The 26254-nt window shown below is 49.7% G+C and overlaps 1 protein-coding gene across 1 annotated transcript; it reads right to left on the reverse strand.

The window, feature by feature from the left end:
- Window positions 1-14: 14 nt before the first annotated feature.
- On the reverse strand, window positions 15-26254 carry IKZF3 (IKAROS family zinc finger 3). Its single transcript, XM_075559328.1, has 5 exons — window positions 26002-26254; window positions 24974-25141; window positions 21897-22016; window positions 12679-12795; window positions 15-718 (listed from the first exon to the last, which is right to left on the reverse strand). The coding sequence occupies exons 1-5, from the start codon at window positions 26252-26254 to the stop codon at window positions 15-17; spliced, it is 1362 nt and encodes a 453-aa protein (XP_075415443.1).

Below are 26254 nucleotides of genomic sequence, written 5' to 3' on the forward strand. Positions count from 1 at the left end.
CCGAAGGGCGACATTCACTTCAGCATGGGCCTGTGTTCTCCGCGGGCGATGTGGGACGAGAACTCATAGCGGTCATGGCTTCGGTACCCACACATGTTACACTCAAACGGATCTCGGAAGCCATGGCAGCCCATGTGAATGGTGAACATCACGTAATCCAGGAAGAGGACGCGGCAGTGGTCACACCGGTACACATCCATCACCTCCCCTTCCCTGCTGATGACTCGGACGGAGTCCCTTGGGCAGAGCGGCGGGGGCTTGAGGAGCTCGTAGGCACGGGGGACCTCCTTCAGGAGTGGTATCCCATTACGGGGCCGAGGCAGGACCACGTGGCCCTGCTGGTAGATGTGGCTCTGGCGTTCCTCGTGGTTGCTGTCAGTGTCCGTGGAGTCCTGGCCACTGTGGTTGGGGGACAGGGCTCTCTCAGGAGGCCCGCTCTTCTCTGTCAGGTGCATGATCTTCTTCTCCAGGTCCTGGGCGGCACCGTTGGGCATCTCTGCCCGAGTGAGGGCAATGGGATACGTGGTGTTGATCACAGGGACCATCTCCGAGGTAGGCGCGGGTGGGGTCTGCACTAAGGGGCGCAGGGCTTCGGCGCCGAGATAGCTGATGGCATTATTGATGGCCTGGTCCATCATCCGCGTCTGGATGAGTTCGCTCTCCTTCTCAAACATGTAGCCGGGATTATAGCTGGCATCAAAACAGTGGCGCTTCTCACCTAGAACGGGTGAGAGAAAGGGTTACAAAGGCAGAGGGGGGAAAAAATAAGGTAGATATTTCTCAGCGTTTTCACGGCAAAGAAGGCCCCGGTCGATGGTGCTCGAGAACACGCCTCTCCAGTAGAATGGTCCCCAGGGTGGCATCGTTGCCTCCGGAGCTGCTGCTTGGTGGCAAGGTGAATGAAGCCAAAGAGAGGGTCGGAGCCCTTCCTTCCGCACAGCATGTCCACTGCACGGGGCACAGGGAGCCCGAGAGAGGAGAGAGACCGGCGAAGGCATAGAAGGGGGGGCTTGGGAATCGATCATAAGGATCGACATAGAACCCCTCCCAGGGGACGAACAACAGAAAAGTGGGTGAAGGGTGACAGAGGACGATGCAAGATATGAAAATAATCATCTATAATTTATCAAGGGTTTGTGGGGGGAGGAGTAAATGAGGGGCTGATGTCAAGGGCTCATGTGAAAGATAATGCTTTGAGCATGATGGTGGCCACCGTGTACAAATGTGCCCGACACAACAGATGGGTGTATGGGTTATGATAAGAGATGTAAGAGTCCCCAATAAAAGTTTTCAATAATAAAAAAGGGCAGGGTTTCCAGGGGGCAAGGGGTCCCCCATTGTGTCTAGGAGGGTTGAGGCCTCATTCATCATTCATGCACTGTTGAAACACAGCCACCTACCGCCCCCTCTCTTGTTTTTCATTGGCTATGTTCTGCTTGTCCTCCAGACAGCCAGGGGGATGGGAGTGCTACAAAGTGGGGGTGCTGGGTGACTGGTCCCCACAGGCTTTCCAAAAGCTAGATATCTGAAAAAAATACCCCCAGGAGGCCAACCTGCTGTTCTACCCAACTGGCGGAGATTTCGGTACAAGCATTTCAGAGGCAGAAAGCCTTCGGAAAGCAAGCTCACCACCAGGGATTCACTCTCTGCCCCTCCTCTCCTGGTGACAAAAAACATGTCCACATGGTGTATGTGGTCATGCGTAGGTCATTAGGGCCTACCCAGGACTTAACTGACAAAATGTATTTGTGGTCACCTTCTCCTGCTTATGTCAACCTGCTGAGCGATTTTGAAAATAGAGTTTAGCCACCTTCAGGTGTGTGGGTGGTGTGTGTTAGAGACAGAGGCTCTTTGGCCACAGGCACAGCGGGGTCTGCAGCGATGGCAGCTGAGCTCAGTGGGGAGAGGCGTGCGGCCAGGACAGCAGAGAGCATGGAGCAGGCCTCGGGTCCTGGAAGTGAGGCGAAGGCATCTGCGGATGCTTCTGTGTTCTGCCGACCCTGGGGTCTGGAGACATTTGTTGAACCTTGTCTTCCTCTTCTGTCCCTCCTTAGGCATGCTGTGGTCAGCGCCACACAGGGATCATGGATGAAAACAAACAGACACTCGAGAAGGCAAAAGCACCAGAACACTGGCCCCCAGCCTAGTGGGAGAGAACGCAGACCAGCAGACAGGGAGCCAGAGACAAAGGTCACGTGAACAGTTGTCAGTTGGCTGCTTTGTTACACAGGCTTGGGTTTGTACTCTAAATTCTACGGTAGAGGCATGAAGGCCGAGAGTAACATGTCTTACAAACAATCATAAGGGAACGCATACGGCGAGATGAAGTCTTGTCACCCTTACCTCTAAGGAGCAAGCTAGTTTGGTGCAGATTATCTATTTAAACATAAGGAAATGCAAAACATCCCAGAGTAGCTGGGGCAGGGAGAGCACTGGGTGCGGATTCGGACGAAGAGCTGATCTGGTTAGGAAGTGGATACTCAGGCTCTAGAGCTCAGACATCCCAGTGGAAGAGAGCGGGGAGGGCTTGATTCTCACCTTCCACGAGAGGGACCTGTGTTCAGTTCAGGTCGTAGTCAGGGGACCTCATGCGCAGACACCACTCATCTGTCAGTGGAGGTGTGCGTTTTGCTGGAATGCTGAACTGAGTTCAGGGAGCGCCCAGACACAGAGATTAGGAAGAAAGGCCTGGCTACCATCATCTAAAAACCAGCCAATGGGAACTCTAGGGATGACAACCATCTGATCGGCAGCCCACGGTGGGAACAGTGTAGGACTGGCGGTATTTCCTCTCTCTGTGTGTGGGCTCTGAGTTCTGAGCTGGGGCTGACGTCACAGCTCCTGGCAGCAGGGACAAGATGCAGAGAGGGGACATGAATGAGAGCAGAGTTGGGGACACACGGGGTATGTAAGAGAGTCTGGTGAAGGCGAGGTCAAGAGGCACGAAGCCAAGTGTTTCTTAGACTTCACTCATTCACATAGTCCTTCACATCCTGACATCTGCACACACCTCAGTGCTGTGGCTGAGCACGGGTGCTCCAGAACCAGCTGGGCCCCATCAGTTACTTTGGGCCTAATCTGCCCAAACTGCCATAGCCTCACATAAAACGTGGCTCAGAATAACCACGTCTACCTCGTGGGGTCACTGGAAGGAGCTTAGCACAGTGCCCGGTATATAAAGAACACTTTTCCCCTGGCCAAAAATAAAATAAAAGAGAGAGAAAACTTCATCACAGATATAAACAGAAACCAGAATCATTTGCCATCATTAGAAGGTAATTATGAAAAATAAAGACTTTGAAGCAAAGTAATTCATTGCCTTCTGCTAAGATACTGCCATGAGCACAAGGCTTTGACACAAAGAGCCCCTTCCTCCTTGTTCAACAGAGATTAGCAAGCATGAGATTCATATGAGAAGCAACTAGCACCAAGGGGCGGATGAGTCTTTCAATTTGGTGATCAAGAAGGCTGAAAACAGGCTAAGAACAACATCCCTTTCTTATTAAGTAAGCCAAACTTTTAAAATGCCCAATGCCCATTTAATCCCGGTAGCGTACACCCCAGATTTTGGGAAATTCTGAAAGATAAATATGGTGGGGGTGGGGGGGGTGGCAAATGACAGCAGGTTGTCGAACTGAACGAGTGTCTTTGGATCTAAACGAGCCGCAGACTACCACACGCCCTGGGCCAAGGGAGGCTTGTGGCCAAATGTGTTTCAGGGCATTCCTGGAATAGTAGTGAGTGAAGTGGAACAGCCGCGAGAGAAGCTGGAGCTATTGGATCAATGTCTCCTGCATCCCCATCCCAAGGTGACAGTTTCTAGACAAATAGCCCAAGGGGGCGAAAAACTTGACCAGAGAAACACTCCATCACGGGCAGCAGAACAGTCGACCTTTGCCAAGGTCGTCAGTGACAGAGGCCTTGCTCAACTTCTAGGTGGGATGTTCTTTTCGATCACAACAGGAGCCCTGGTAGCACAGTAGGCTAAGCATTGTGCCGCTAACCTAGAGATCAGCAGTTCAAACCCACCAGTGGCTCCTGGAGGGAAAGATGAGGTTGTCTGGCCACCCCCCCCTGCCCCACTGTCCAAGAGGCTCTAGATGTCACAGTTGACCCAACAGTGGTGGCTTGGTCAAGACTGGCAGAATGAGACTGAGAACCAAGGAATTAGCTTACACTCAAAACACTCATTTTTGTTTTGTTTTTGGAAAGGGCCACAGAAATGATGACACGATTCCTTGGCCGTTTGAAGGTCACTGGTGATTTTCCATTGTGGCCAGCTCTACACAACTCCCTGAACACCCGGTCTTTCTCGTCTCCCTGATGGCCCAGACAGCGTCTAGGGTGGGAGAGAAGATCGCAAACTCGGCGGTTCTCCTTTCTCCGGATAGCCTGCTTTACCTAACGAGGCCTCCAGTTTCCCGGTCTACACCACCTGCACCGCGTGCCCGAAAACAGCTGAGTGCTGAGGTTGTCAGCGGCAAACCATGAGGAGGAGCCTAACCCCTGGATGAGTAGAAACAGGCGCCGCCGGGTCCTGTGGTTAGCGCGGCACAGACGATGGGAGGGCCGCGGAGCTTCACGTGCCTGCCGCCTGCAAAGCGTCAGCTCCCCTCCTCTCCGAGTTACCGTAACTGGAGCGGCGCAGATGCTTATCAGTCACCTGTACATGCGGGGACTGAATGAGCATGAAACTCAGTAGGGTGAGCTAGTCATCGAAAAGCCAAGAGCTCACGTTTCGTTAGTAACACACTCATAAAAATGGTTAGTCAAACCGCAAGGGCGCAACTGCTTCCAGGCCCGCACGGAGCCTCTCGTCCAGCTTCGAGTCAAAACCACACCACACCTTTAAGTGAGTCACCCAGCCCGCCAGCTGCAGGCTGCTGGAGCTTCTCTTCCAGAGAAAATACCAACGGCAGCCCCACGTGCCAAGTGCAGGGACCCAGGCTGCCTGGTTGGCATTCCCCGCTCGCTCGTGACCCTGTTAAAGGTGTCAGTCCTGGGTCTCTAAGCCTGGCAATGTGAACCGGAGCACCGCCCCCTGACCTGAATTGCTGCCCCCGTGTTGAGGGCATATGGCCCTTGGCCTCTAACTGCCAAAACAGTAGCACAGAAGCACAGAGTGCGGTGAAAGGGCCTGTGGGTGTGGATCTGCCTTCAGGTCTAGGGACAAGATGGACCACTCTCCTCCATTCCCTCTGGCCTCTAGACCACAATACCTGCCACTGCGCTGAAGTCACAGCGACACTACCGTTCCTACGTGCAGATGGAGTCTGCAGCGATCCTGCTAGCAATCGCTCTTACGTACAGACGGATTCTCGGCGATCCTGCTAGCAATCGCTCCTTTGTACAGACGGATTCTCGGCGATCCTGCTAGCAATCGCTCCTACGTACAGACGGATTCTCGGCGATCCTGCTAGCAATCGCTCCCATGCGCAGAGCCCTCACTGTCTGTCCAGGGCCGACCCAAGGACTTCTCATCCTGTTTCACTTCATCTTGACTCATTGTTTATCTTCATTCAGTCCTAACAGGTGTGACTGATCGCAGGTCCTGGTCCGATGCAGGAGTCTTGCTGGGGTGTTAGGTAATGTTGGACTGCCAACCACAATGTTGCCGGTTCACACCCACCAGCCAGCCACTCCACGGGAGAACGGTGAGGAGGTCTGCTGATTGACAGCCTCGGAAAGCCTCTGCTGGACCACTAGGAGTCAGAATGGACGGCGCTCTGTCCGTGGGTGGTTTGGGTTGGGCCCGATAAAGAATCGAATCTAAGGCACAAGTCGATCAACTTTCCCGGGTCACCCAGTTAGCCCGTGGAGAGCCAGGCTATAACCTGAGAGTTTAGTAAATGTCCGCGCCTTCCCGCTCTCAGTCCCTTCGCTGGCACTGACTTCCGGTTCTTGGCTGGGTGGCTGAGCAGAGGAAAAAGAGGCTTAGCAGCACCAGCTGTGCCTGTTTCCACGAGGCCCATCACACACATCCGAGGAGCACTTTGGATGCACAGAGTCATGGTGAGGTCTGTACCCTGGTAACCTGATGCCAGGCACTAGTACCAGCCAGCAAGAGGCAGCTCTCCTGTTACTTCCATTTGCATAGCACCATGCCAGGCGCTCCATGGAATGCAAACATAAATGTGCAATGCAAGGAGAGACAATGCCTTGATAGAGCTGCATTACAAGTCAGTCCCTTAAGTGCCGTAGGGCAGGACAATAAGTCTCGAGAGAAGGGAGAGAGCCAGACACGGCCATCTCAAGCAGGCTACCCTCACTTGTCATGGGACAAGTGTTTCTTTACTCTTGCCTTTGAAGTCTGCCTGTCCAGCGAGGGGCTGTAGACATCACACCACACAGACTCTTCAACATGCTTGCGAGCAGGGGCAGGAGAGTGAGAGAGAGAGAACTCAGGGTATCTGTCCACATCCATACAAGATCTTTAAGGGAAGAGCTGAGGGAGGGTCTTCCGGGTGGAGCACACAAGGCCAATTGCATGGAGGCGGGAGGAGTTGGATCCATTGGTTGAAATGACACCACTAAAGAGTTAACTTAGACACAGACCAGGGGATGACGGCTGCCTGGGTTGTCTGGGGTTTATCCCAATGGGGAGCCACTGAAAGGTTTGGAAGAGGAGGGCCAAATGATGAGAGCCACAGAAAAAGAACACGATTCTGACGCATGAGGAGGAGGAAAAGGAGACCCCAGTTCAAGCCCCATGGGCAGAGACCTATTTGCTGAGTGGTAAAGGAAGCAGGCAGAGTGAGATCACCCGGAGGAGGCGACCATCAGCACCAGGCCCCAACAGTGTCCCCAGCCTCACAGCCAAGGGCCCTCAAACGAGACTTGGGAAAACAAAGCGGCGGTCACAAAACCATGGCTGGGGGTGACCAGAGGGATCTCAGGCCAGGGAAAGGAGCCCGACCTGGGACACGTGTGAGGTACACTAGGCTGTTGCACACGGTACTGTTTGTCAGATTGGCTCAGGGCCCTCTGACCTCCTGGGTCGGGCTACGACCCTCACTCCAAAAACTAACCCCCTCCTTTACCAGAGTGGCCAGTCTCAGCTTGCTCTCCAGGAGGGGCTGGTAGGTTCAAACCGCTGACCTTGTGTTAGCGGTTCAGTGTGTGGCCCTCCACGAATGTGGCCCTAGGACCTCACGGTCCATCAAAGGCCCAGGCAAGTTCCTGAGGGTGAGACTGCTGGTCAGGGAGCCCTGGTGACAGTGAGTGGCACATTAGGTTACCAGCTGCAAGGCCAGCAGTTTGAACTCCCCAGCTGTCTGCTCCCATAAAGATTTCCAGCCTTGGAAACCCCAAAAGGGCAGCTCCACCCTGTCCTGTAGGCGCTCTGCGTTGGAACTGACTTCATGGCCAGGGGTTGGACTGGCCAGAGAAGTTCCAGCAAACTCCCGCTCCCAGAGGGTGAAACTCCCCACCACAGTGTCAGTCAGTGGTCAGAAAGCACTCCCTGGAGGCTGAATCCACGTGGAGACTCAACTGGAGTGAGAGTTGTCAGAAGTTAAGCTCTAATACACCGATTAGGGCATCACACGGGATTTCCTCTGAGCTCCGATGGAAGTGTTTTTGCTGCTACGGCCACGTGTCTGGTCACTCTTACCGAAAGGCCATCTCCACCCCTCTGCCCTCTAGCAGAGCCAGGACAGTAAAGTCAGTGTAATAGCTGGTGACCATCATGGCTCTGATCTCATTTGGTGACTTGCCCCCTTCCATCAGGAGGAAACCAGAGGGGAACCACAGAATGAGCAGCAGACAGGCGGGGAGGGAGCAGAGGAGGCTGTGGTGAGGGAAACGGAGCTGGGGACCACGTGTGACTCTGCTGAAGCCTTTGTCCTCAGAGACATTGCAACGTGCCTGCCCGCGACGTCATCTGCTCGGACAGCTCTTTCCTTGAGGAATACACCTTTGAGAAAGAATGGCTGCTTTCGCCAGGAAGCTGTTCTGCTAGCCTTCTACGACCAGACCCTGCCCTGTCAATGTCCCCGACCAGACCCTGCCCTGTCAATGTCCCCGTGTGGCACCATTGCCACACGCAACGGGCGCCTCCTGAGCAAGGCGGGGCCCGTCTGCCCAGCTGTGGACCACGTTCCCGTCTGGGTCAGCCCCATACCAGCTGTGTGTGTGTCTCTCCATCTCTCTGTTCCCTCCTCCCATTCCAGGAGAAGATCTCCACTGGGATCAAATATCCGTTCACACACAGAAATGCTTGGACTCTGAGAAGCTTGGAGGAGTATGGCCTGTAGGCCTTTGGGAAGGGGGGGCGGGCGAAGATGATTTTTGCCCTTAGACACAAGTATTCAAACTGCTTCCTGTCGCTTTGTTAACCAAAGCAGATGACTTCTCATTAGCTACTTCCCAGGGAGCTGAAGTGTCAAAACCTCACTGACATGTTCGCCACAGGTGAGAGAGATCTCTTCAAGCTCTTTTCAACGTGAAACTTCCTTTAAGGAGATGCTGCAGATAACACACCAATTTTGGGGAAATGATGAAAATCTGGGAAAAGAAACGTAATTGTTTTTTTCCCTCCCCCTGAGCAATATCTCCGTCTTTAATCAAGTATTTGATGATGGAAATGTACAGCCGGGGAACAAGATTCACAAAGAAGAAACACCCCTGAAAGGATAAAGATCCAAAGTTGGGTCTTCTTATTCTCTGAAAAGAACAGCTAAGAAGGCAAATGTTCTGAGAATGATGACGGCAACACATGTACAACTGTGCTTGACACAATGGATGGGTTGTGATAAGGGTTGTACGAGCCCCCAATAAAATGATTTAAAAAAACCAGCTAAGAAGTATTTTGATGATGTGAAAATGCCGACTTAATAGACATACGTCCACTCATTTCCTATTTTCAGAAAGTGATAGAACATTTCTTACAGATTAGACCAGAAATGTTCTCATTCCTCTTCCTTGAGCAATTTCATGTGACTGATGCTCTTCAGCAAAGGCATGCTCCGTGTTTCTAAACTTGTTTCGACTTCGTCCAAAGCACCCTCCTGCCCCAGTCTCTCTCCAGTGGAGAAACACACTGCCTATCCCTGCAGACCTGAAGGGACAATTTCACCTTCACCTCGTAGGTCAAGAGGTCAGGGAAGCCAAGGTTGGTCTGAATGTGTGCAACTGTCAGCACGGATTAAAGGGAGTGACTCATTCTGCCTTCACACTTTACCCATTGCCATTTCCCTGGCAGTGGAGTCTGCTCAGAAACGGTGCCTTGGAGAGGAAACACTCAGAGAGAAGAGGGGAGGGGAGGGAGGAGATGAAGGAGAGGAGGCAAAGGAGGACGGGGATCAGCCCTGTATCTTTCCTGTCACCGCCTCTCTTCCCTTGCATAGTCTCACAGTTTATTATCACAAAAACTGGTTCAGCTAAATGATTTCAAAGGGTTATTTTATTGAAACAACAACAACAAACAAACAAACACTTTGGTCCTAAAGCAAAGGTTCAGGATAGAAGTTACCGCTAGAAGATTAGAACAGGACACCTATGAACAAGAATATCACACACCTCCCAAGAACTCTAAGACCCTCTCCCTGCATCTAGTGCTAGTCTGAGCACAATAAAGGAACGTGGAGCGAACACAACTGTTTTACAGATGGTCACATTTAATGTCGTCCTAAAAGCAAACAAACAAACACTTTAAAACGCACGCCATGGTTTATCATCGGAAGCACTCCTTCCGTACAAGCTTGAGAACAAAGTGGCCCGGGTCCCACGGGTGGGCTTTAGAAGCATGCCGGGGTCAGCGGTGCTGCTGCTTTAGAGCCCTTTCTGTTTTCATCTCACAGACTTGCCGGGTGTTAGTGCTGGGAGGCTCATCACCCATGCAGGCTCCTCACCCCACAGATGAGCCAGCAGAGACGCAGAAAGGGTGCAGGATCCGACTGAGCACACGCGGGACAGGAAGCTTAGAGCTAGACTCCGAAACTGGGTTCTTTGACTTCGGACCCAGGGTTCTTGCAGCCCACTACTTTTTCTATTGCATGACACCACAGTTCACACACACACACACACACACACACACACACACACACACGCCGAGTTATTCTAGGCCCCAGAGCCCTGAAGTTTTCTCAGCTCAAATGATGAGCTAATTCTCCTGGGTTTCCCCAGTGCAGTACACAGAGAACGTGATAGTTCACAAGACGAGAGAAATCAGTACTTAGAACATTGGCATCTCTCATGGACCTGGGGACCGAGGAGTGATAGGAAAAATAACCCCATGGAGCAGATAGAGCTCTGAGGCCTCGCAGTAAGAAGCCAAATGGCATAAAACATGCTCTTTTAAGCCCATGCCAAGGCCAATGTGGCTTTCATTGTATCAAATAAGACAGGAGCTCAGCTAGAGCTCAAGGGACCTCTCAGGATTGTGAGAAATCCAAACTCATTGCCGAGTCAATTCTGACTCCTGGTGACCTTCCAAGACAGAGCGGAATGACCCCTGTGGGTTTCCCAGACTGTGAATCTTCACAGGTGAGCAGAAAGCCTCCTCTTTCTCCCATGGAGCGGCTCATAGTTTGGAACTGCTCATCTTGAGGTTAGCAGCCCGACAGGTAACGATGCCTGACACCAGGGCTCCTTTCGAACTAAGAACTCCGCACCTTGTAGTTCAGTTCTGAGGTCAAACTGCATCGACTATAACTCTGCTTTTCTTTCCCCTCCTCCATCTCTCCCCACGCTCCTCATCCACATTGCTTCAGCCAAATCCCCCCGATTAAAATATAGTTGTTTCTTTTTGACTCAAGTCACACCTCGGCACATTAGCAGCGCTAAGGTTAAGAAGAAAACACGGGGGCTGTATTTTGTTTCCATCTATTTTTATACGTACAACTCGACATTGTTCTAGTCTGTGACTTTTCTAGTTGTTTATTTCAATTTTGCTGTTGTTGAGAATACACGGTACAGAATACACAAGTCTCTGCACTTTTGAACTTTCGTGACTGCAATTCCTTCTCCTTTCCCAAGAAAATGGCCTACATTTCAGAGCTCCCTCTCTACCAGGACGGAGGGGTCTCTCTCTCTCCTTAAATCCTTGGTCAGCCTTCCCTGTCTCCATCCACAAACCACACTTTGGTGCTTATGATTCTGAATGAGTCAGGAAAACACCTTCTCTGAATTCTCATATAAAGTCTCCCCCGTCTTATCTCAGTAAGCAACGTCTCAAGAGCTTCCACTGGCCCATTTTGGAGGGACAGGAGCATGCAGGGTTCTGCTTGCATGCAGGCATTTCCAGAGCAGTCCAACGGGTGGCGGTGGTGGCGGCCAGCAGCTGCCGCAAGCGGTGTCAACACTTTCAAGAGGTCTTTCCCAACACACTTGCCCAGGCCAGTTCCTCCTCTGCTTTCTTGACAGCCAACGTCCATGGGCATCGATTGTGGATCCGAGTGAACCACCGATGTCCTTGACGACTTCGATCTTTACCAGGATGTTGACTGGCCCAGCTATGAGGACCATGTACCCCGTTATATCCACATGTAATCCATACCACAGGCTGCAGCCTTTGGTCGTCACTTGAATGTCGGGGCTGGTGAGAGGGGTTTTCAGACGGCTTCTTGGGATCATACTGTGTCGACATGCCTGTACTACATATGACCCCCGCGCTCCACTCCCTCCCCTGACAAATCTACAAAAGGGACTGTAAAAACCCCAAACACTTTGCAGTTGATCAAAGCAAAAGGCATATGCAGAAACAAACACGACAAGAGGTCATCTTAAGAGATGAGACTCTTTCAGTAGATCTCTGTGACTCACATACACGGCCGGCAGGTATCAGATACTATAGCCTAGCCCAGAACGGAGCCAGATTTAAAAGGCAAGCCAGCACTGGGTACCTGTAAAAGCTATCGAAGAGAAAAGCCGAGAAGAAACCCAGGTGTAGCATCCACAGCAGCAAGCGGCTTCGGGAAAAGCAGACTGACAGGTTTCTAAAATATCATTACTGTGGAGGGAGCGCTATTTTTGCTTGGTAACTATTTTTTGCTCTAGCACACCGGCTAACCTTCAACTGACGGCAAAACTGATGCGTGCAGTTCCACTGTCGGCTTCCAATACATCTGTTTTCATCCCCGTGATGACGTTTGGGGAAACAGCTGGAAAAGCCCAGGAAAACATCTCCACCACTCCGAAGTGCCGACACCTTAGTGAGCATGTGTATTTCTTAGCCACCTCCTCCGGCTGTGGCTTCTGACACTGTGGGACGCAGTGTCATGGCAAGCCACTCCAGTAAGACACAGGGCTGACGAAGACCTCGTTATTGAAATCTGTCCCCCCACCCCGCCCAGTGCTTAAAGCCAACCTTCAAACGGAAGAAAAGCTGGTAATCAACTCCAGAGCAGGAAAGCAGCTAACAGAATCAACTCAGTGTAAAACACAGCGATCACAGATTACCAAAGCTCTCAAGCAACATAATGTCATTCGGGATAAAGAGGAAGCAGCAGCCTGGGTGGCACCGACCCCTTTAGGAACGGGGACCCCACTCCTCCCCTCACCTGGAGTTTAGACTCTTTAGGTAATGTCTCTCGGTCTATTGGGTCTCCTTACCAAAATGACCCTGGAGAACAAGAGCCAAGTACCTGATGCAAACGGAGAGGAGGCTAGGACGGGCCTGCCCTCTGTTAGCTCACCCAAGCTTTGCTGACAGCGGCAGGGAAAGGTCTGTGTGCTTACCAATGAACTTCTGCGGCATTGAGCTTTTTCGTTTTGCCACATTGCTCGCTAATCTGTCCAGCACGAGAGCTCTTTCACTTCCCATCTCGGCTTTGATCTGTCTGGCCTCCACACTTGCTGGTTTGGGAAAAATGCAAAGACAAGGAAGAGAACACATTGGTCAGTGGGAGGAAAAGGCAATTAAGCGAGGTCTGAGCCGCAGGCTTGCTGTCGTTACCTCTCGTCACTGTGCAGAGGGACCTGCTGTGGACAGTGAGGCCGGCACAAGGGCCTCACATTCAAATCTCGAGTCTTGTGCTAAGATGGGAAAGCCCGACCCATCCCCAGCCAGTACCTTCATTAGCAAGAGGAAGTATTAAATAAACAGCCTGGACGTGGTTGGTTGCAAAAAAGACAGATAGATGGAGATCTTTTAACCCCTGATCAGCCTCTTTCTGATTCTGAGTAACTCTTGAGTGGGACACCTGCAGACGGGCAGAATTCTTCTTAACTTTTTTTTTTTTTAAAGAAAGAAAAGTACAGTGTCCTGGCTTTATCGCTCTGTTTATGTTAATAGCCCTTTGCTTACCCTAAGAGCAAGAAATCCACCCCGCGATTTGTGTATTGAAATTCTCCGTGTCTGAGGTTACTGCTGTTTTCCCTTCCTCCCCCAGCGCACCCTCTCAGTGTCTCTTCTCAATTCTATCTGTTTCCCATGCAGTCGACATTCAGAATTGTCTTGGCTTCTATTTCCTTGACCAACATGTCTGTCTTGAAATTAAAGAACAATTTACACAACAGAGTCCTATGATATTGGTAATGATATTGGTAATGTGGCTAAAAACTGCCCAGCATATGGGCTAACTGCCAATCCACACATGGACCTCTGAAGGGGGTGGGTTTGTAGTTCTGAGACCCGGCAGGCTATTATCGTTCCGTGGGACGTGGTAAGAAAGGCCTATGCCCGAGCCCCACTTAAGACCAATTACATTAGGATCGCTGGTTTCGATGAGGCTCAGGCAACAAAATCGTCACAGTTCCTCAGGTGTTTCTAAAATACAGCCAGAATGGAGAAGAGAATATTGACAGAGTGCCAATATGTAATCAACTAAAATAGTAGATTGAGAGACAGTATATCACCCTGGGGCAGTAGGCAGTGCCCACTAAATATTTATGCCTAAAGCTGAGAGATCCGAGCTGCTCAAACATCCGAGTTTACACTAGGACCTTGCTGCTGCCTGAAACTAGACTGTGGCCAACTTTTCTTGTAAGGAGTCAGACCAGGGGAGGGGCCTAAGTGAGTGCTCCACTGCTAACTGGTAGAAGTTCAAAACCACCAAGAGCGCCTTGGGAGAGAGCTGGGGCAGTCTGCTTGCGGAAGCTTACAGCCTGTCAACCCCAACGGGACAGTTCTAGTCTGGCCTGTCCGTGGCTATGGGCTGGTTGGCCACCTGTTGTCCACCCCAAGTACAAGACGGACGAGAACACCCGCCCCCTAATCAAATCTGTTGTGCTGGGGTAAGCATCTCTCTCTGGACCATAAGCTTCTCAGGATCCTTGGTGGCGCAGCAGTGAAGCACTTACCCATGAGCAGTTTGGCAGTTGAAACCCACCTGTCACTCAAAGGGAGGTGGTCTCCGCTGTAAAGATGGCAACCAAGGAGAGACTCGGGCGAGCGGCTCTCCACCTGCCTCCTGCCGCGACCCTTGCGTACAGGTCCTCATGTGGGGGTGACCCCCAACCATCAAGTTATGTTCATTGCTACTTCACCACTGTCATTCTGCGACTGTGATGAATTGGGCGACCCCTGTGAAAGGGTCATTCGACCCCCAAAGGGGTCGCGACCCACAGGTGGAGAACTGCAGCTCTAGGCAGTCCCATCTACGAGTTGGAATCGACCCGACAGCAGGCTGGACCGCAGCATTGGTGCATTTTTTAATCTCTCCTTGAGAGAAGAAACTGAAATGCGTTCTAGAGACTAAACGCCCCAACTCAGCTGCCACGGACCCATGTGCGTCAGAGTAGGGCTGCTTCGCGAGGCTTCCAACGACCGAGTGGTTCGCCAGGTCTTTCTGCTGAGGGGCCCTGGGTGGACCTGGACCTTTGGTGAGCAGCTGAGCAGCGAACGGTTTGTATCCAGGCACAAAAACAGCACGTGGTGATTGCTGAGAGACCTTCCCGCCACAAGATGTGTACACAGATGTGGGGCTGTCGGCACGCTTTCCACAGTGGAAGCGTGTGCCATTTCTGTTATGTGAAGAGATTCAGCTAACTAGAAACAATGGCACAAATCCCATAGCCTCTCAGACTGTAGTGCCACAAACAGACATGCCCAGAGAGAAGCAAACTGGCTTTCTCTGCAATATAGGAAAGTTCTGGAAACTCTCCGAGGCAAGACGAGGACGTGTGGCCAGACGGAGAGGACCAGGCAAAGGCGAAGCAGCACATCGTTTTCCTTGTGTTCTCGTGCACTGGGACAGTCATTACACAATGAATTACGGAGCTCGGCTTTCCACCTCCAAATTCAGGAATAACATGAAGTCTGCCTTCAAAAATGTGGGCAAGGAAGACAATGGCGACAGCGACCACAGTTACTAGATTTTTGTGAGATTCTGGTCAAAAGTGATTCTATGCTCTAAAGAAGTAAACCCGTCCCCACTACGTAAGCTAGCAATAACATACGTGTAAATGAGAACACGGAGAGTGAGAGAAAGGGATTTAACAGCTGTCCCTTACTGCTGGCAGGAGACTGGCAATGCGTGAAGCGGGTCACATCTTGTCCAGCACAGGGATGGGTTTAACGAACCCAGCAGGGAACTATTATATAGACGGCTTCCTTTCACCCAAACCACCACCAGAGGTGGCACTCCCCAGAGCCCCCAAATCAAAGGTGGGAGACAAAAGCTTGGGATTTGCAATGAATCCTTGAGGTTGCTGTGTAAAGAGACTTTCTCCTTCGAAGCCCAGAGAGGCAGCTACGTTTGTCCTGTGACCTGGAAAGCTTTCGTTCTGGTTCAGCCAATTGTGAGAAAGGGAAACCTCGCAGAACGACCCACCCACCCCCTCTATTCCATGTGGGCCTCTTAGCACTTGCCTTCTACATTTACCCCGGCACTGTCAATCACGATGAGGACAGGCCGATCAATGTCCTCGCTTTTGGGAAGGATGCTGAAGTGTGGATGCACTGACCTAAATAAGGTAATTAGGGCATGTCACTAAACCCGTCTGCTCTGAGATAGCATCATCGACAGACAGCATCAGTTACCCCTGGTTACTCACCAACCTTGCCTTGACAGTCATTTCCAGACACAGCTTACTCTATAAAATCAGTGACCAAATTTTGAGCATTTGAAAAAACAATCAAGGCTCCAAAATATTGCTGGATGGACAGATGATGTGAGACATACAGGGAGATGTTCCCATTTCCCCATTTCTAGTTAGAATGAAAGACAGAGTCTGAAAGTAATCTAGAGGGATCCCCACACCCACACCGTTTCCTTGACCATCAAAAATCACTCACTCAAAAGAACGATTCCAGAGTCTCACCCCTTATTGTGTACCGACACACATTCCAGAGATCAAGTCCCAGTCTCCTGAGGCAACGAGGGTTAGGCTAACCGCAAGGTTGGTGGTTCCAGCCTCCTCCCAGCGGATCCGAGGGGGTGGGGACAATACCGAGGGCGGCAGGAAGTCAGCATCACCTTGATGGCACTGAATTTTGGGGGGTGGTTACTAAGGCGGTTACGAAGGTAAACTATTGTTTTCTAATTGGCTCCTTCGGCAAAGATAAAACGTTTTTTAATCGAATCTGGTATAGTCTAATTCCCCTTCTTTGGTCTTCCTGTTGTGACAAAAACAAAGGACAAAAAGTCCCTCATCTCACAGTTGTGGGACAGCCCCTGTGCCAGGTCGCCATGGAGGAGAGAAACGCTCCGGGGCTAGGCAGTCTCTTTGGGGTTGTGTACAGAGGAATCTGGTTAGCGTATTAAACTTTTTATTGGAAGATAAAAGAAAAAGAAGATGACTATTGACACCACCCGACTGTCCATGTATACAAGTCTAGACTTGCTATCTTGCAGCATCATGTCTCAGAACCAGTTTGGCAAGATAGTAAAAGAACAAGATAATGGGGCTACATGACGACATAGGAAATCCGTTCCTGGGTGGTGCTGGGCAGTTTAATGTTGCAAGGGGTGGGTGTGGGGAATATGGGAAGGTGGCAAGGAACAAGGTGCGTGCCAGGTTCCCGGGGGCCTTCAGAAGGCACAGGGCTGACATTCCGGATCGATTTCCCTTGCCTACTAAAGAAGAACAAAAAGTAGGAAGCCCTCATGACAGACTCGATTTCTACCTTGATTTCCTGCCCCAGCCTTGCTAGCTCACGTCTGCTTCGGAGTTAACTGTTTCCATGATGCGATTCCCATTTCAAAGTGATTGCCATCTTAACCCTGTCGTTGTGTTGGGGTTTGGGGTTTGCTTTGAATTCTTTCTTTCTATAGGTCTTGAAGGGTTAGCTGGAGCTCCACCAGAGGCCGTGCTTCCTGTCTCTGCGCTGCTGTGGTCAGTCAGTAGCTCATGGAGAGTGGCCCAACGGGGGTCACTGTGCAGCAGGAGTTGTCTAACCAGAGATTGCTATCAAAGACTGGGGTAGGTTTGAACAAAAGTTACATAAAGCTTTTTGCCCTTTTGAGCAAAGTGAACACTCCCTGTGAGATAGGATCAATTGAAAGAAAAAGAAATCGTCAGTTAGGAAAACAGACTCGAAACCGTATTTTAACTTTCTGGGGCTGCTGCATTAGCAACAATTTAACTTTCTTCTGAAAACTTCTTGCTGATATTCTCACTCCAAACTCACCGCCATTGAGTCGATTCTGACCCACAGCAACCCCCCAGGACCGGATAGAAATGCCCTGCAGAGGTCCCAGCCTGTAACTCTTCAGGAGTAGAAAGCCACATCTGTTTTCCTGAGGAGCAGCTGGTGGGTTTGAACTGCTGACAGCAGTCCAACATGTAACCACTATGCCAGCAGGACTCCTCAACTTAAACAATGAAAACAAAGATTAAAAAGTACTGACTCCCAGATTCACAAATATAGGTGGGTGTGTATAATGTATATCTATTTTCCCATTAAAAAATATTGTCATGCCTAGAATTTGCTGTCATGTAAAAATATGCCCCAAGTATTTGCAATTTGTGTGAAAAGTTAAAAACAGCTAAATGAATCTCTGGGCCAGCTATTAATTGCTTTCTAGAGTACGGATCAATGAGAAAATGAAGTCCCAGGTAGTCTATAGGTTTCTTCTTTTCCTATAGACTCCTTGAGACAGTGGGATTGGATAGCTGGACAGCGCTGCTTAGGGTGTCTGAGAGCAGACATTTGGACTAGAGACCAAGAGTAAATGGTTTCTGTTAGGCCTCTGCCGTGCAGGAAGAGAGCAGGTGCCTGTTCCCTTGTTGGCTTGCTCATGAGTTCTTTAGAAGTGGAGGCTTAGCCTTCAAACCTGTACCTAGGACAGTCAACAAACACTATCTGAAAAAATTAAGTGGGTAGCAAGGTTAGAAGTCCTGTCACCTCAGGTGCCTCCTCTGGCAGGCTGGCTGCCACACCCAGCCCAGAAAGGCCTGCTTCCTGATGGGCTTGTGCGGAGGCCTGGCTCTCACACCAGGCCACATTCCAATGTAAAATAAGCACTTGATAAAGGAACCTTGCATCTGCAGTGTCAACGAAGAACCAGCCATTTAAGTTCGGGATAAAGGGGACGCTATGTAACTGGTGATGCGACATATAGTTCAGGTTCCTGATGAAATATCACGCCCAAACCGAAGCTCCCGATTTTAAGAAGGAAATAAAAATGGGGACCTTAGAGCAGCAGTTCTCAACCTTCCTCATGCCGAGACCCTCTCATACAGCTCCTCATGTGGTGGTGACCCTCCCAACTATAAGTTGATTTTCATTGCTACTTCATCACTGTCATTTTGCTACTGTGATGAATCGTCATGTAAATATCTGATGCACAGTATCTATTTTCATAATTTCATTGACTTATGTTCAGTGTTACAAATTGAGCATAATTAAAGCATACTGATTCATCACAAAAACAATGTGTCGTTATATATTGTGAAATATTTATTTCTAATGACAAATCAATGAAATTTTGTCTTGAAGCCTGGCGTAGCACGGGTAACAGTCTTCACACCCGGTACTCGGATGTGGGCGGATCTGCATGTGGGCGGACCCGAGGAGCCGTGTCTCGGTTCCTAAGACCATGGGAAATATGCGTTTTCCGATGGTCTTAGGCGACCCCTGTGAAAGGGTCGTTCGACCCCCAAAGGGGTCACGGCCCACAGGTTGAGAACGGGGAGCAGTGGCAAAAATGAAAGGGTTGGCTGGTATTGCATTAAACATTCTTTTCACTTTTGATTTAAGAAAAAATCACGAGAACGATTTAAAACACGAGAAGACAGAGTCATCTATTGACTGCCATGCAGTGTTTATATTTGACTGAGTTGTGAACTTACACATTCTGTAACTGAAACTATCGTTACAGCATGTTTGTTTCCAAAAAAATAAAAAACTGGCTGACTTTAGTTAACTCTCCTTTTTTTTTTTCCTGCTGAGACTTAGAGTATGTTGCACGCATCCATCAAAACACCCTTGGAAGTGACTCACTCTTTGCAGTTCAGCATTTTCTGCATTATCAGGTGACAGGTAAAATATTTCTTTTAACAAGTTTTCCTAATTTGAAAACTCCTGGTGTGAGACGTAAGACCATGATGTTGAATAATTTGGGGCCTGATGTTCATAGAATTGACAGATTTTTTCCTCTTATTTCCAGGAGAATCAAGATCTACTTATGAGGGGGCTTCAAAAATCTCATGGAAAGTTTCCATTATCTTTTCATTCTGTGCTTCCATAAAGTTTTTGAAGCCTCCTCTTACATAACTAGGTTCAGTATGGCACTGGAGTTAGGCACTGCTAAGTGCAAGGTTCAAATATTCCAGCTGGTTCCCTGGAGAAAGAGGAGGCTGTCTGTTTCTCTGAAGACCGCCTGGCCACGGAGACAGACCCCACACAGGGTCGGGATGAGTTGGACGGACTCCAGGACTGGCGTTTTGTTTTTTTTGCAGGGGCAGGGTTATGTTACTATATTTCGTTTGCTAAGCGATAATATGTAATCTTCTAAAAACATAGTTAATCAATGGAAACAATCCAAATGTCCATTAACTGATGGATGGATGAAAAAAATGTAGCATATACAAACACTGTAATTATTCTTTAGTCAAAAGTGACGACGTGCTGATACATGCTGTACCACCAATACACTTGCAAACATCACGCTAAGTTAAGAAAGCAGACACACAGGGCGAACTGTGTGATTCCATTAATGTGAAACGTCCATAATCGGTAAAGCCATAGAAAGAGGAAGTCGATTAGTGGCTGCTAGGAGTGGGGGGAGGGGCAAGTGGAAAGTGACTGCTCACTAGGTGAGAGTTTCATTTGGGGCTGGTGGAAATGTTCCCAAATTGTGAAATAGTGGTGATGGCTGGACAGCCTTGTGAATAGACTAGAAGTGACTAACTTGCAGTATGTGAATTATCGCTTAATAAGGTAAAAAAAATTGTAGTTAGCCACAAAATCAACTAAAGTTCCCGTGGTTTTACGCCAGCCACTGCACTTGGATGGCCCCAGTTTCCTGATCTTGAACATGAGCAGGTAGGGTTCCACGTTCTCTTGAATCCTTCCAGCTGCAGGCACTGATGATTCTAGCCGGAGACTTTCACCGCTTGGAACTTCTCAGTCAGAGCTTTTCCTGGGGCCTGAATTACAGACCTGGACATCAAGATGCCCGCCCTCGGTGCGAGGGGGAGTCCTCCCTAACAGCGTAACCTGACGCAGGTCATTGAAGATGGCAAAGCCCAGGTTTCAAGTGTCTGTCGTTTTCTCCCTTTCTGTTTTTCGAAAGAGCCTAACCATGTCTCTTTAGAAATAAGGAGGAAATCCAACTCCTTGATAAAAGCTAAGATACCATCAGGATGAAATGCAGAAGCAACGGCAAGCCGACTGAATTCCGTTGGCCAGCTCCCACCGCTGTCAAACAGGCTTTATCTAAAGTGAAGGCTTCCTCTCTCAGCGCTGGCACAGCCAGCTGCTCATGGTTTCCATCCCGTGTCTCCTAGCTCCACCTTACTTCTGTGTAACCTTTCCGTGGGAGGGTGTTCAAACTTTCCAAAGGCCGAGGTCAAAGTCCTACAAGGCTGTTACCTATTCTGAATAAGTACCAAGTGCAAACATCAGGGCTTGGCTGCAGATGGTTTCCATGAACAGAATGAAGGAAAGAAGACCATCATCGAGACATGTACAGGCACCCAGTGTTTCAGTCAATTGCCACGAGGCACCTCATTCAAAACAGTGGCTGTGAGGTCCCCAGAGCTAAATATGAGCGTCATGGTAGGCTGTATGTGCGGGCAGGGATGTGATTTTTAGGGCCCCTTTGAAGCAAACATCTTTGCCGTTTGCCTCAACTCTGCCCTGGCCTCCCCGCAGGTGGCTCCACTCCTGGTCTTCGCCCCTGCAGCTAATGGCAATTCGGTTCTGCACGTCACAGGTGCACGTCAGCTTTACCTTTCCTATAGGTGAGAAAGCATTGCTCACCACTGCCTCCTACCAAGACGCCCGCTCTCCACTGCTTGTGTGGTTGCCACGACCTGACCTCACGGGCTGCTTCATTTCAACCTTCCCGGGGAAATCTAGTCTCAAAAGCATCTCTGAGCGATCCTTTTTCAATGGTTAAGTCAACTGTCTCAGCTCTCTGTTGAAAACCTTCCCGCTGTGTCATCTTGCACTCAGGGTAGTTCACAGTTTCACCACGGCCTGCGAGTCCCTTTCCTCCTGGGCCTCCTGTCTAGTCAACAAGACTGCGACCATGTTGTCAAACCAGAACCCGAGGGGCGGGGGCCTTTAGGGATGCTGCGCTTTGGGGCTGTGGAAAGGTCACTTTCTCCTGGAAGCCTGCCCGGGCTCCCTCTCCCTCTCCTGCCCGAGTGTCCGGGTCATTTCTAGCATCCAGCCCTCCGGAGATGCAGTCTATCACGTCCTCCCTTCCGGCCTTCCCTCGGTGACCTACTACACACGGCAGGAGAGTTTGGGGTCTTTCATCCTAGAGCAATGCCCAGCCTGGTGGACGCTCACGGGGCGGGCTCCCTAGGGGGAGCGTGCGTGCGCGCGTGCGCAGACTCACCCGGCTCCCCCAGCTCGGCGGCGCTCTGCAGAAAGGTGCGGCAGCGCTCCTTGTGCTCCTCCAGCGAACTCCTCTGCTTGTAACTGCGCCCGCAGAACTCGCACTTGTAGGGTTTCTCCACTGCAAGGAGAGCACAGCGCCACAGTGTTGGCACAACTAAATTCAAACCGCCGGGAAGCCCATGGCGGAGAAAACCAGACTAGTTCGAGCCTTGAGCATCTGCGTGACCTTTGCGTTTTGCTTTTTCAGAAACATCATCATGAATTTATTAATTTGCAAGATAAAAACCTCATCATCTCAAAAAAAATCCAATCATCTTCACTCACTCAAAATTAGAGGGCTTTATCAGGTCATCATATGAGTCATTTTTTCTTAGAATTGATGAAGCATTATTATTTGTGAAATCCATACACGAAAATGAAAAGGACATTTATGTTAGGACCACTGAGTTACATTAACAGCTTACCTAGAGTGACTTGTATAAACCCAGTTAATTTGGTCAGCATCAATACCTGCACCAGTTACTATTTGCTAATTTATAGGTACAACCTCTAGTTTAATGGTAATTTTACTTTATTACTAACTTCCAGCAGTTTTATTGGCAGGTAATTCGCATACCATATGATGCAATCGTTCAACTGAGTATGTTGAAAAGTAAGAATGAAAGAAATGGAAGTTGAAATGGAAGACTAGAGGGACGGCCTATACTTGACGATCATGGCAGAATGTTCCTTTAAGGCCAAGTGCCTACACCAGGAGAGAGCTCGTGCATTAGCGACTGTCACTCAGTGTAACTGTCACTGCTCAAGCAGAGGAACAAGTGTAAGGGCAGGGTTTCCTTCTGGGGTGCCCAGGGGCACTGCGGGTCAACTTCCCAGCAGCTGCTCCTGATCACGTCTTGTTTATTTGATAAAGAGAAAAGGTAGGCCCATTTTATTCTTCCAGCAGTTGGTGTGGTTTCAGAACGGAATCAAGAAAGGACTCCTAAGGTAAAAATCCTGACCAATGGTTACCAGGGGCCAAGGAGGAAGAGTGGCTGCTCAGGGGACAGGGACACGGTGTTCGTGACAATGGTGGTGGGTAATTTGCAAATGGCTATCAGTCGTTGGGCTACAACACAAAAGAGTAGAACCAACTGCACTGGATTATACACGGGGCAGCTGTGGGATTGGAGAATGAATGTTTCATTGTGCATGCTTCGGCCACAATTAAAAAATAATAATTACACGAATAACAATGAGTACAAGGAAGAAGGAAATGCTTCCAGAATTCATTGAGGTGATAAGTGTACAATTCTTCTTGAAATGATTGAATTGTTGAATTGCGCGCCCTGTGGATGCGGTGCCAGTGACACTGCTGTGAAACCAAACAAGGAAAGGGCTCCTTATCTGGGGCATCCACCTGGCTGCGAGCAAGGAATGCTGGCGGCTGTTCAGCTGGGAACGGCCGACACACGTGGGTAAATCTAGCTCATCCTTGCCCAGTGGCTATAGCAAAGTCTGGGCCCAAAGATGAGAAGTCCGCTAATGCACGAATGCTACTGTTTGAATATAGAACTCAGGATAACTTGGAACCGTGATTCACCTTCATTTCTGAGAGAGAGAGTGGATGTTTCTTCAGAAGTTTATCTACACCATCTAGACAACCTTTATCCTCTCAACTCCTCCAAAGACCCGATTCTTGAACTATGCAAGCAATAACTTCAGCTCTCCGGCTTCGCTTCAGTTGCTCAGGGCTGGTCCTCAGATATGTTGATAAAATATATTCTATGACTTGGGGACTGAGATTTTTATTTTCTGATTTGTTGCTCTGCTTAAAACAGGCATTGGGGTTGAGGGTAATAAAAGATCCTTATCATCCAAATGAAAATCAAGTCAGGTTTGCAAGGGGCAAAAAGTGGGGTAGGTCTCTAGATTCTATCTTAAAAATGACTACAATTGGATCTTATTGACAGAGGCAAGAGAAGGGCGCGATCATATATATATATTTGTGAGGGGGAACCACACTCAGCAGTGTGATCCATTCCCTGGAAGCGCCCCTTTGCCTGTTGTGTTCTACATGGTGGTCGTGTTGAGGCTGCTCCTTCAATCCCTTCATCTCGGAAGGTCAAGGCTCCCCAAGAGGACTGACAGACGAAGAAAGACAGCCTTTTACTTTCCTTTGAATGAAAAGTTTCTTGGAGAACATCAAGGCCATGAGGTCTCACGTCCGCCAAATTGATCATTTTTTCTAGGAAGGAAACCCCAGCGACGCTCCTTATGGTTCTCGGCTTGCTCCTTCACACTTTCATTTCAGCGTAACCCTCGTCCGCGGACTGCCCGCCGCCGGCTGCAAAGGCAGAAGCATACGACGCGTCCTGAATCTCCGGGTCACCCCCGGGCAGGGGTTACGCTGACCTTCCCTGTCAGGTTCCCATGTTCGTTCAGGTGCGACCATGACAACCACAGATGCATTGACCATCTTGTTTGGCGCGGGTAAAGCACGGGCACACGAAACAGAACACGCAGCTTAGAAATGACTGTTTTGCTACTGCTCATCTTTTGGCAGCAAAACACAAACGGGTCGCTCAAAGGTGAAGTTGGAGGAATTTAGCCCAGGATATTTGAAAAGAACCTCCAAAGCAATTGATGCTCAGCTTACAGAACTGTCATCGAAAAGTGCACCCTGCTTGCTTGCTGGACTTTTGAATGGAAAGTGTTTTCTTTTTAGGAGAAGAACTTTTTAATAAAGTTTAATCCTAAGAAAAATCCTGGTGGATACATATAGATTACAAAACACACACACACAGATAGATATATTGCAAAAGTTACAAGTAGGCATTTTTTTACAGGGCCAGCTCGTCCTGTCTGTGTTGTTCTCTAGGGGAGCCGGGATGGTAAAGAGATGATCTTCGCCAGTGAGCCAGACGGAGAGCAATTAATGTCTTAATGGAAGTGTAATTAGCCCTAGAGGTCTCTGCTGGTGTAACCCTTTAGAACAAGAATGACAGATGAAAGCATTCACACTTAACTCTTCCCGGCTTCCACAGGGCGCGGGGCCGGGCGTTGGTGGGCTGTGGAGCGTGCTCTCTTACTTACCCGAATGTGTCCTGAGGTGGCCCGTGAGCGCGTCCCTTCGCTGGCAGGCATAGCTGCACAGGTGGCACTTGAAAGGCTTCTCCCCCGTGTGCAGCTTGATGTGACGGAGGAGGTTACCTTTCTGAGTGAAAGATGCCCCGCACTGGTTACATTGGAATGGGCGTTCACCTTTCAAAGAGGACACAAAGGAAACTGGTCACTACACAAGCAGGGGAGATGAGGTGCCCGCGGCCAACACTTTCTTTCCGCCAGTTTCTGTTCATCCTGGGAGCAGCTGAGCGGACTCGCAAGGCTAATCAAAGACGGACTTATGGAATCTTCCCTGTAAAAGGGGAAAGCACCCACCTGGGAGGGCTGCCTTGCGTTATCTGGGCTTGCATCAGCGCAGAGACAGAATAGCTCTAGAAACATTTTCCAGATGTAAAATTGTATATTGCTTAGCACGCCTTTGGAATGTAATTTCTACCTGCAAAAACCACCCACAGACTCAGGTCCCAAAAGGCATGGAGCAAGACACGATGCCTTTCAGGGTCTTCCTCCCAGATGGCTGATGGGCTCAGTGGGATTGTTGCGCCCCTGGGTAGTTCCATGCCTTGCTTGCTTATTCGCCGGAGAGCAATTCCTTAAGATTGGCAACCAAAATGATTTTCTTTCACCTGCCAAATCTGAACTGGATACAGTAAGGAGCTCTGCTTTTACTAAAAGCATCTACTGCAAAGACAGAGGAAAGATATGCCCAGGAACCAAAGCACCCATCTGGCTCCTACGTGGTAACGGAAAGCTCTCTGGATGACCTAGAACAGGCGGCCTTCTACCGTGCCTTCCTTCGAAGCATTCGCAGCACGCTAGCCAACTGCATGGTGCGGCCCGGCAACAAGGAGCCACTGGTTGTACAGAAACACAAGAGGCAGCGGTAGCAGAAAGCCACGGAACTAATCAAAAGCCTCCCCCCCGCCCCCAAAGCCACCATTCTCCACACAGCTGCCTTTAGACACTTTTCAAAAGAATGGGAAAAGGGGGCTATTTACCAGTATGGCTCCGCTTATGAACCATTAAGACATTGAAGCTAATACAGGACAACCCACACACATCACAGCTCATTTTCCCGCTGGCTGGCCTGCTACTGTCGTAGGAAACCACATGTCTCTCCAGCTTGATGTCTCCATATTCACTGTAGTCCCTGGAACAGCTGTAAGGAAGCTCAGGCTCTTCCGCATGCCCCGTGGGCTCCGGCTTTAAAACCGGCTCAGCCCTTTCGCCATATTCATCTTTCACTTTCAT

This window comes from Tenrec ecaudatus, chromosome 10 (genome assembly GCF_050624435.1).
Source record: "Tenrec ecaudatus isolate mTenEca1 chromosome 10, mTenEca1.hap1, whole genome shotgun sequence".
Lineage (NCBI taxonomy): Eukaryota > Metazoa > Chordata > Mammalia > Afrosoricida > Tenrecidae > Tenrec > Tenrec ecaudatus.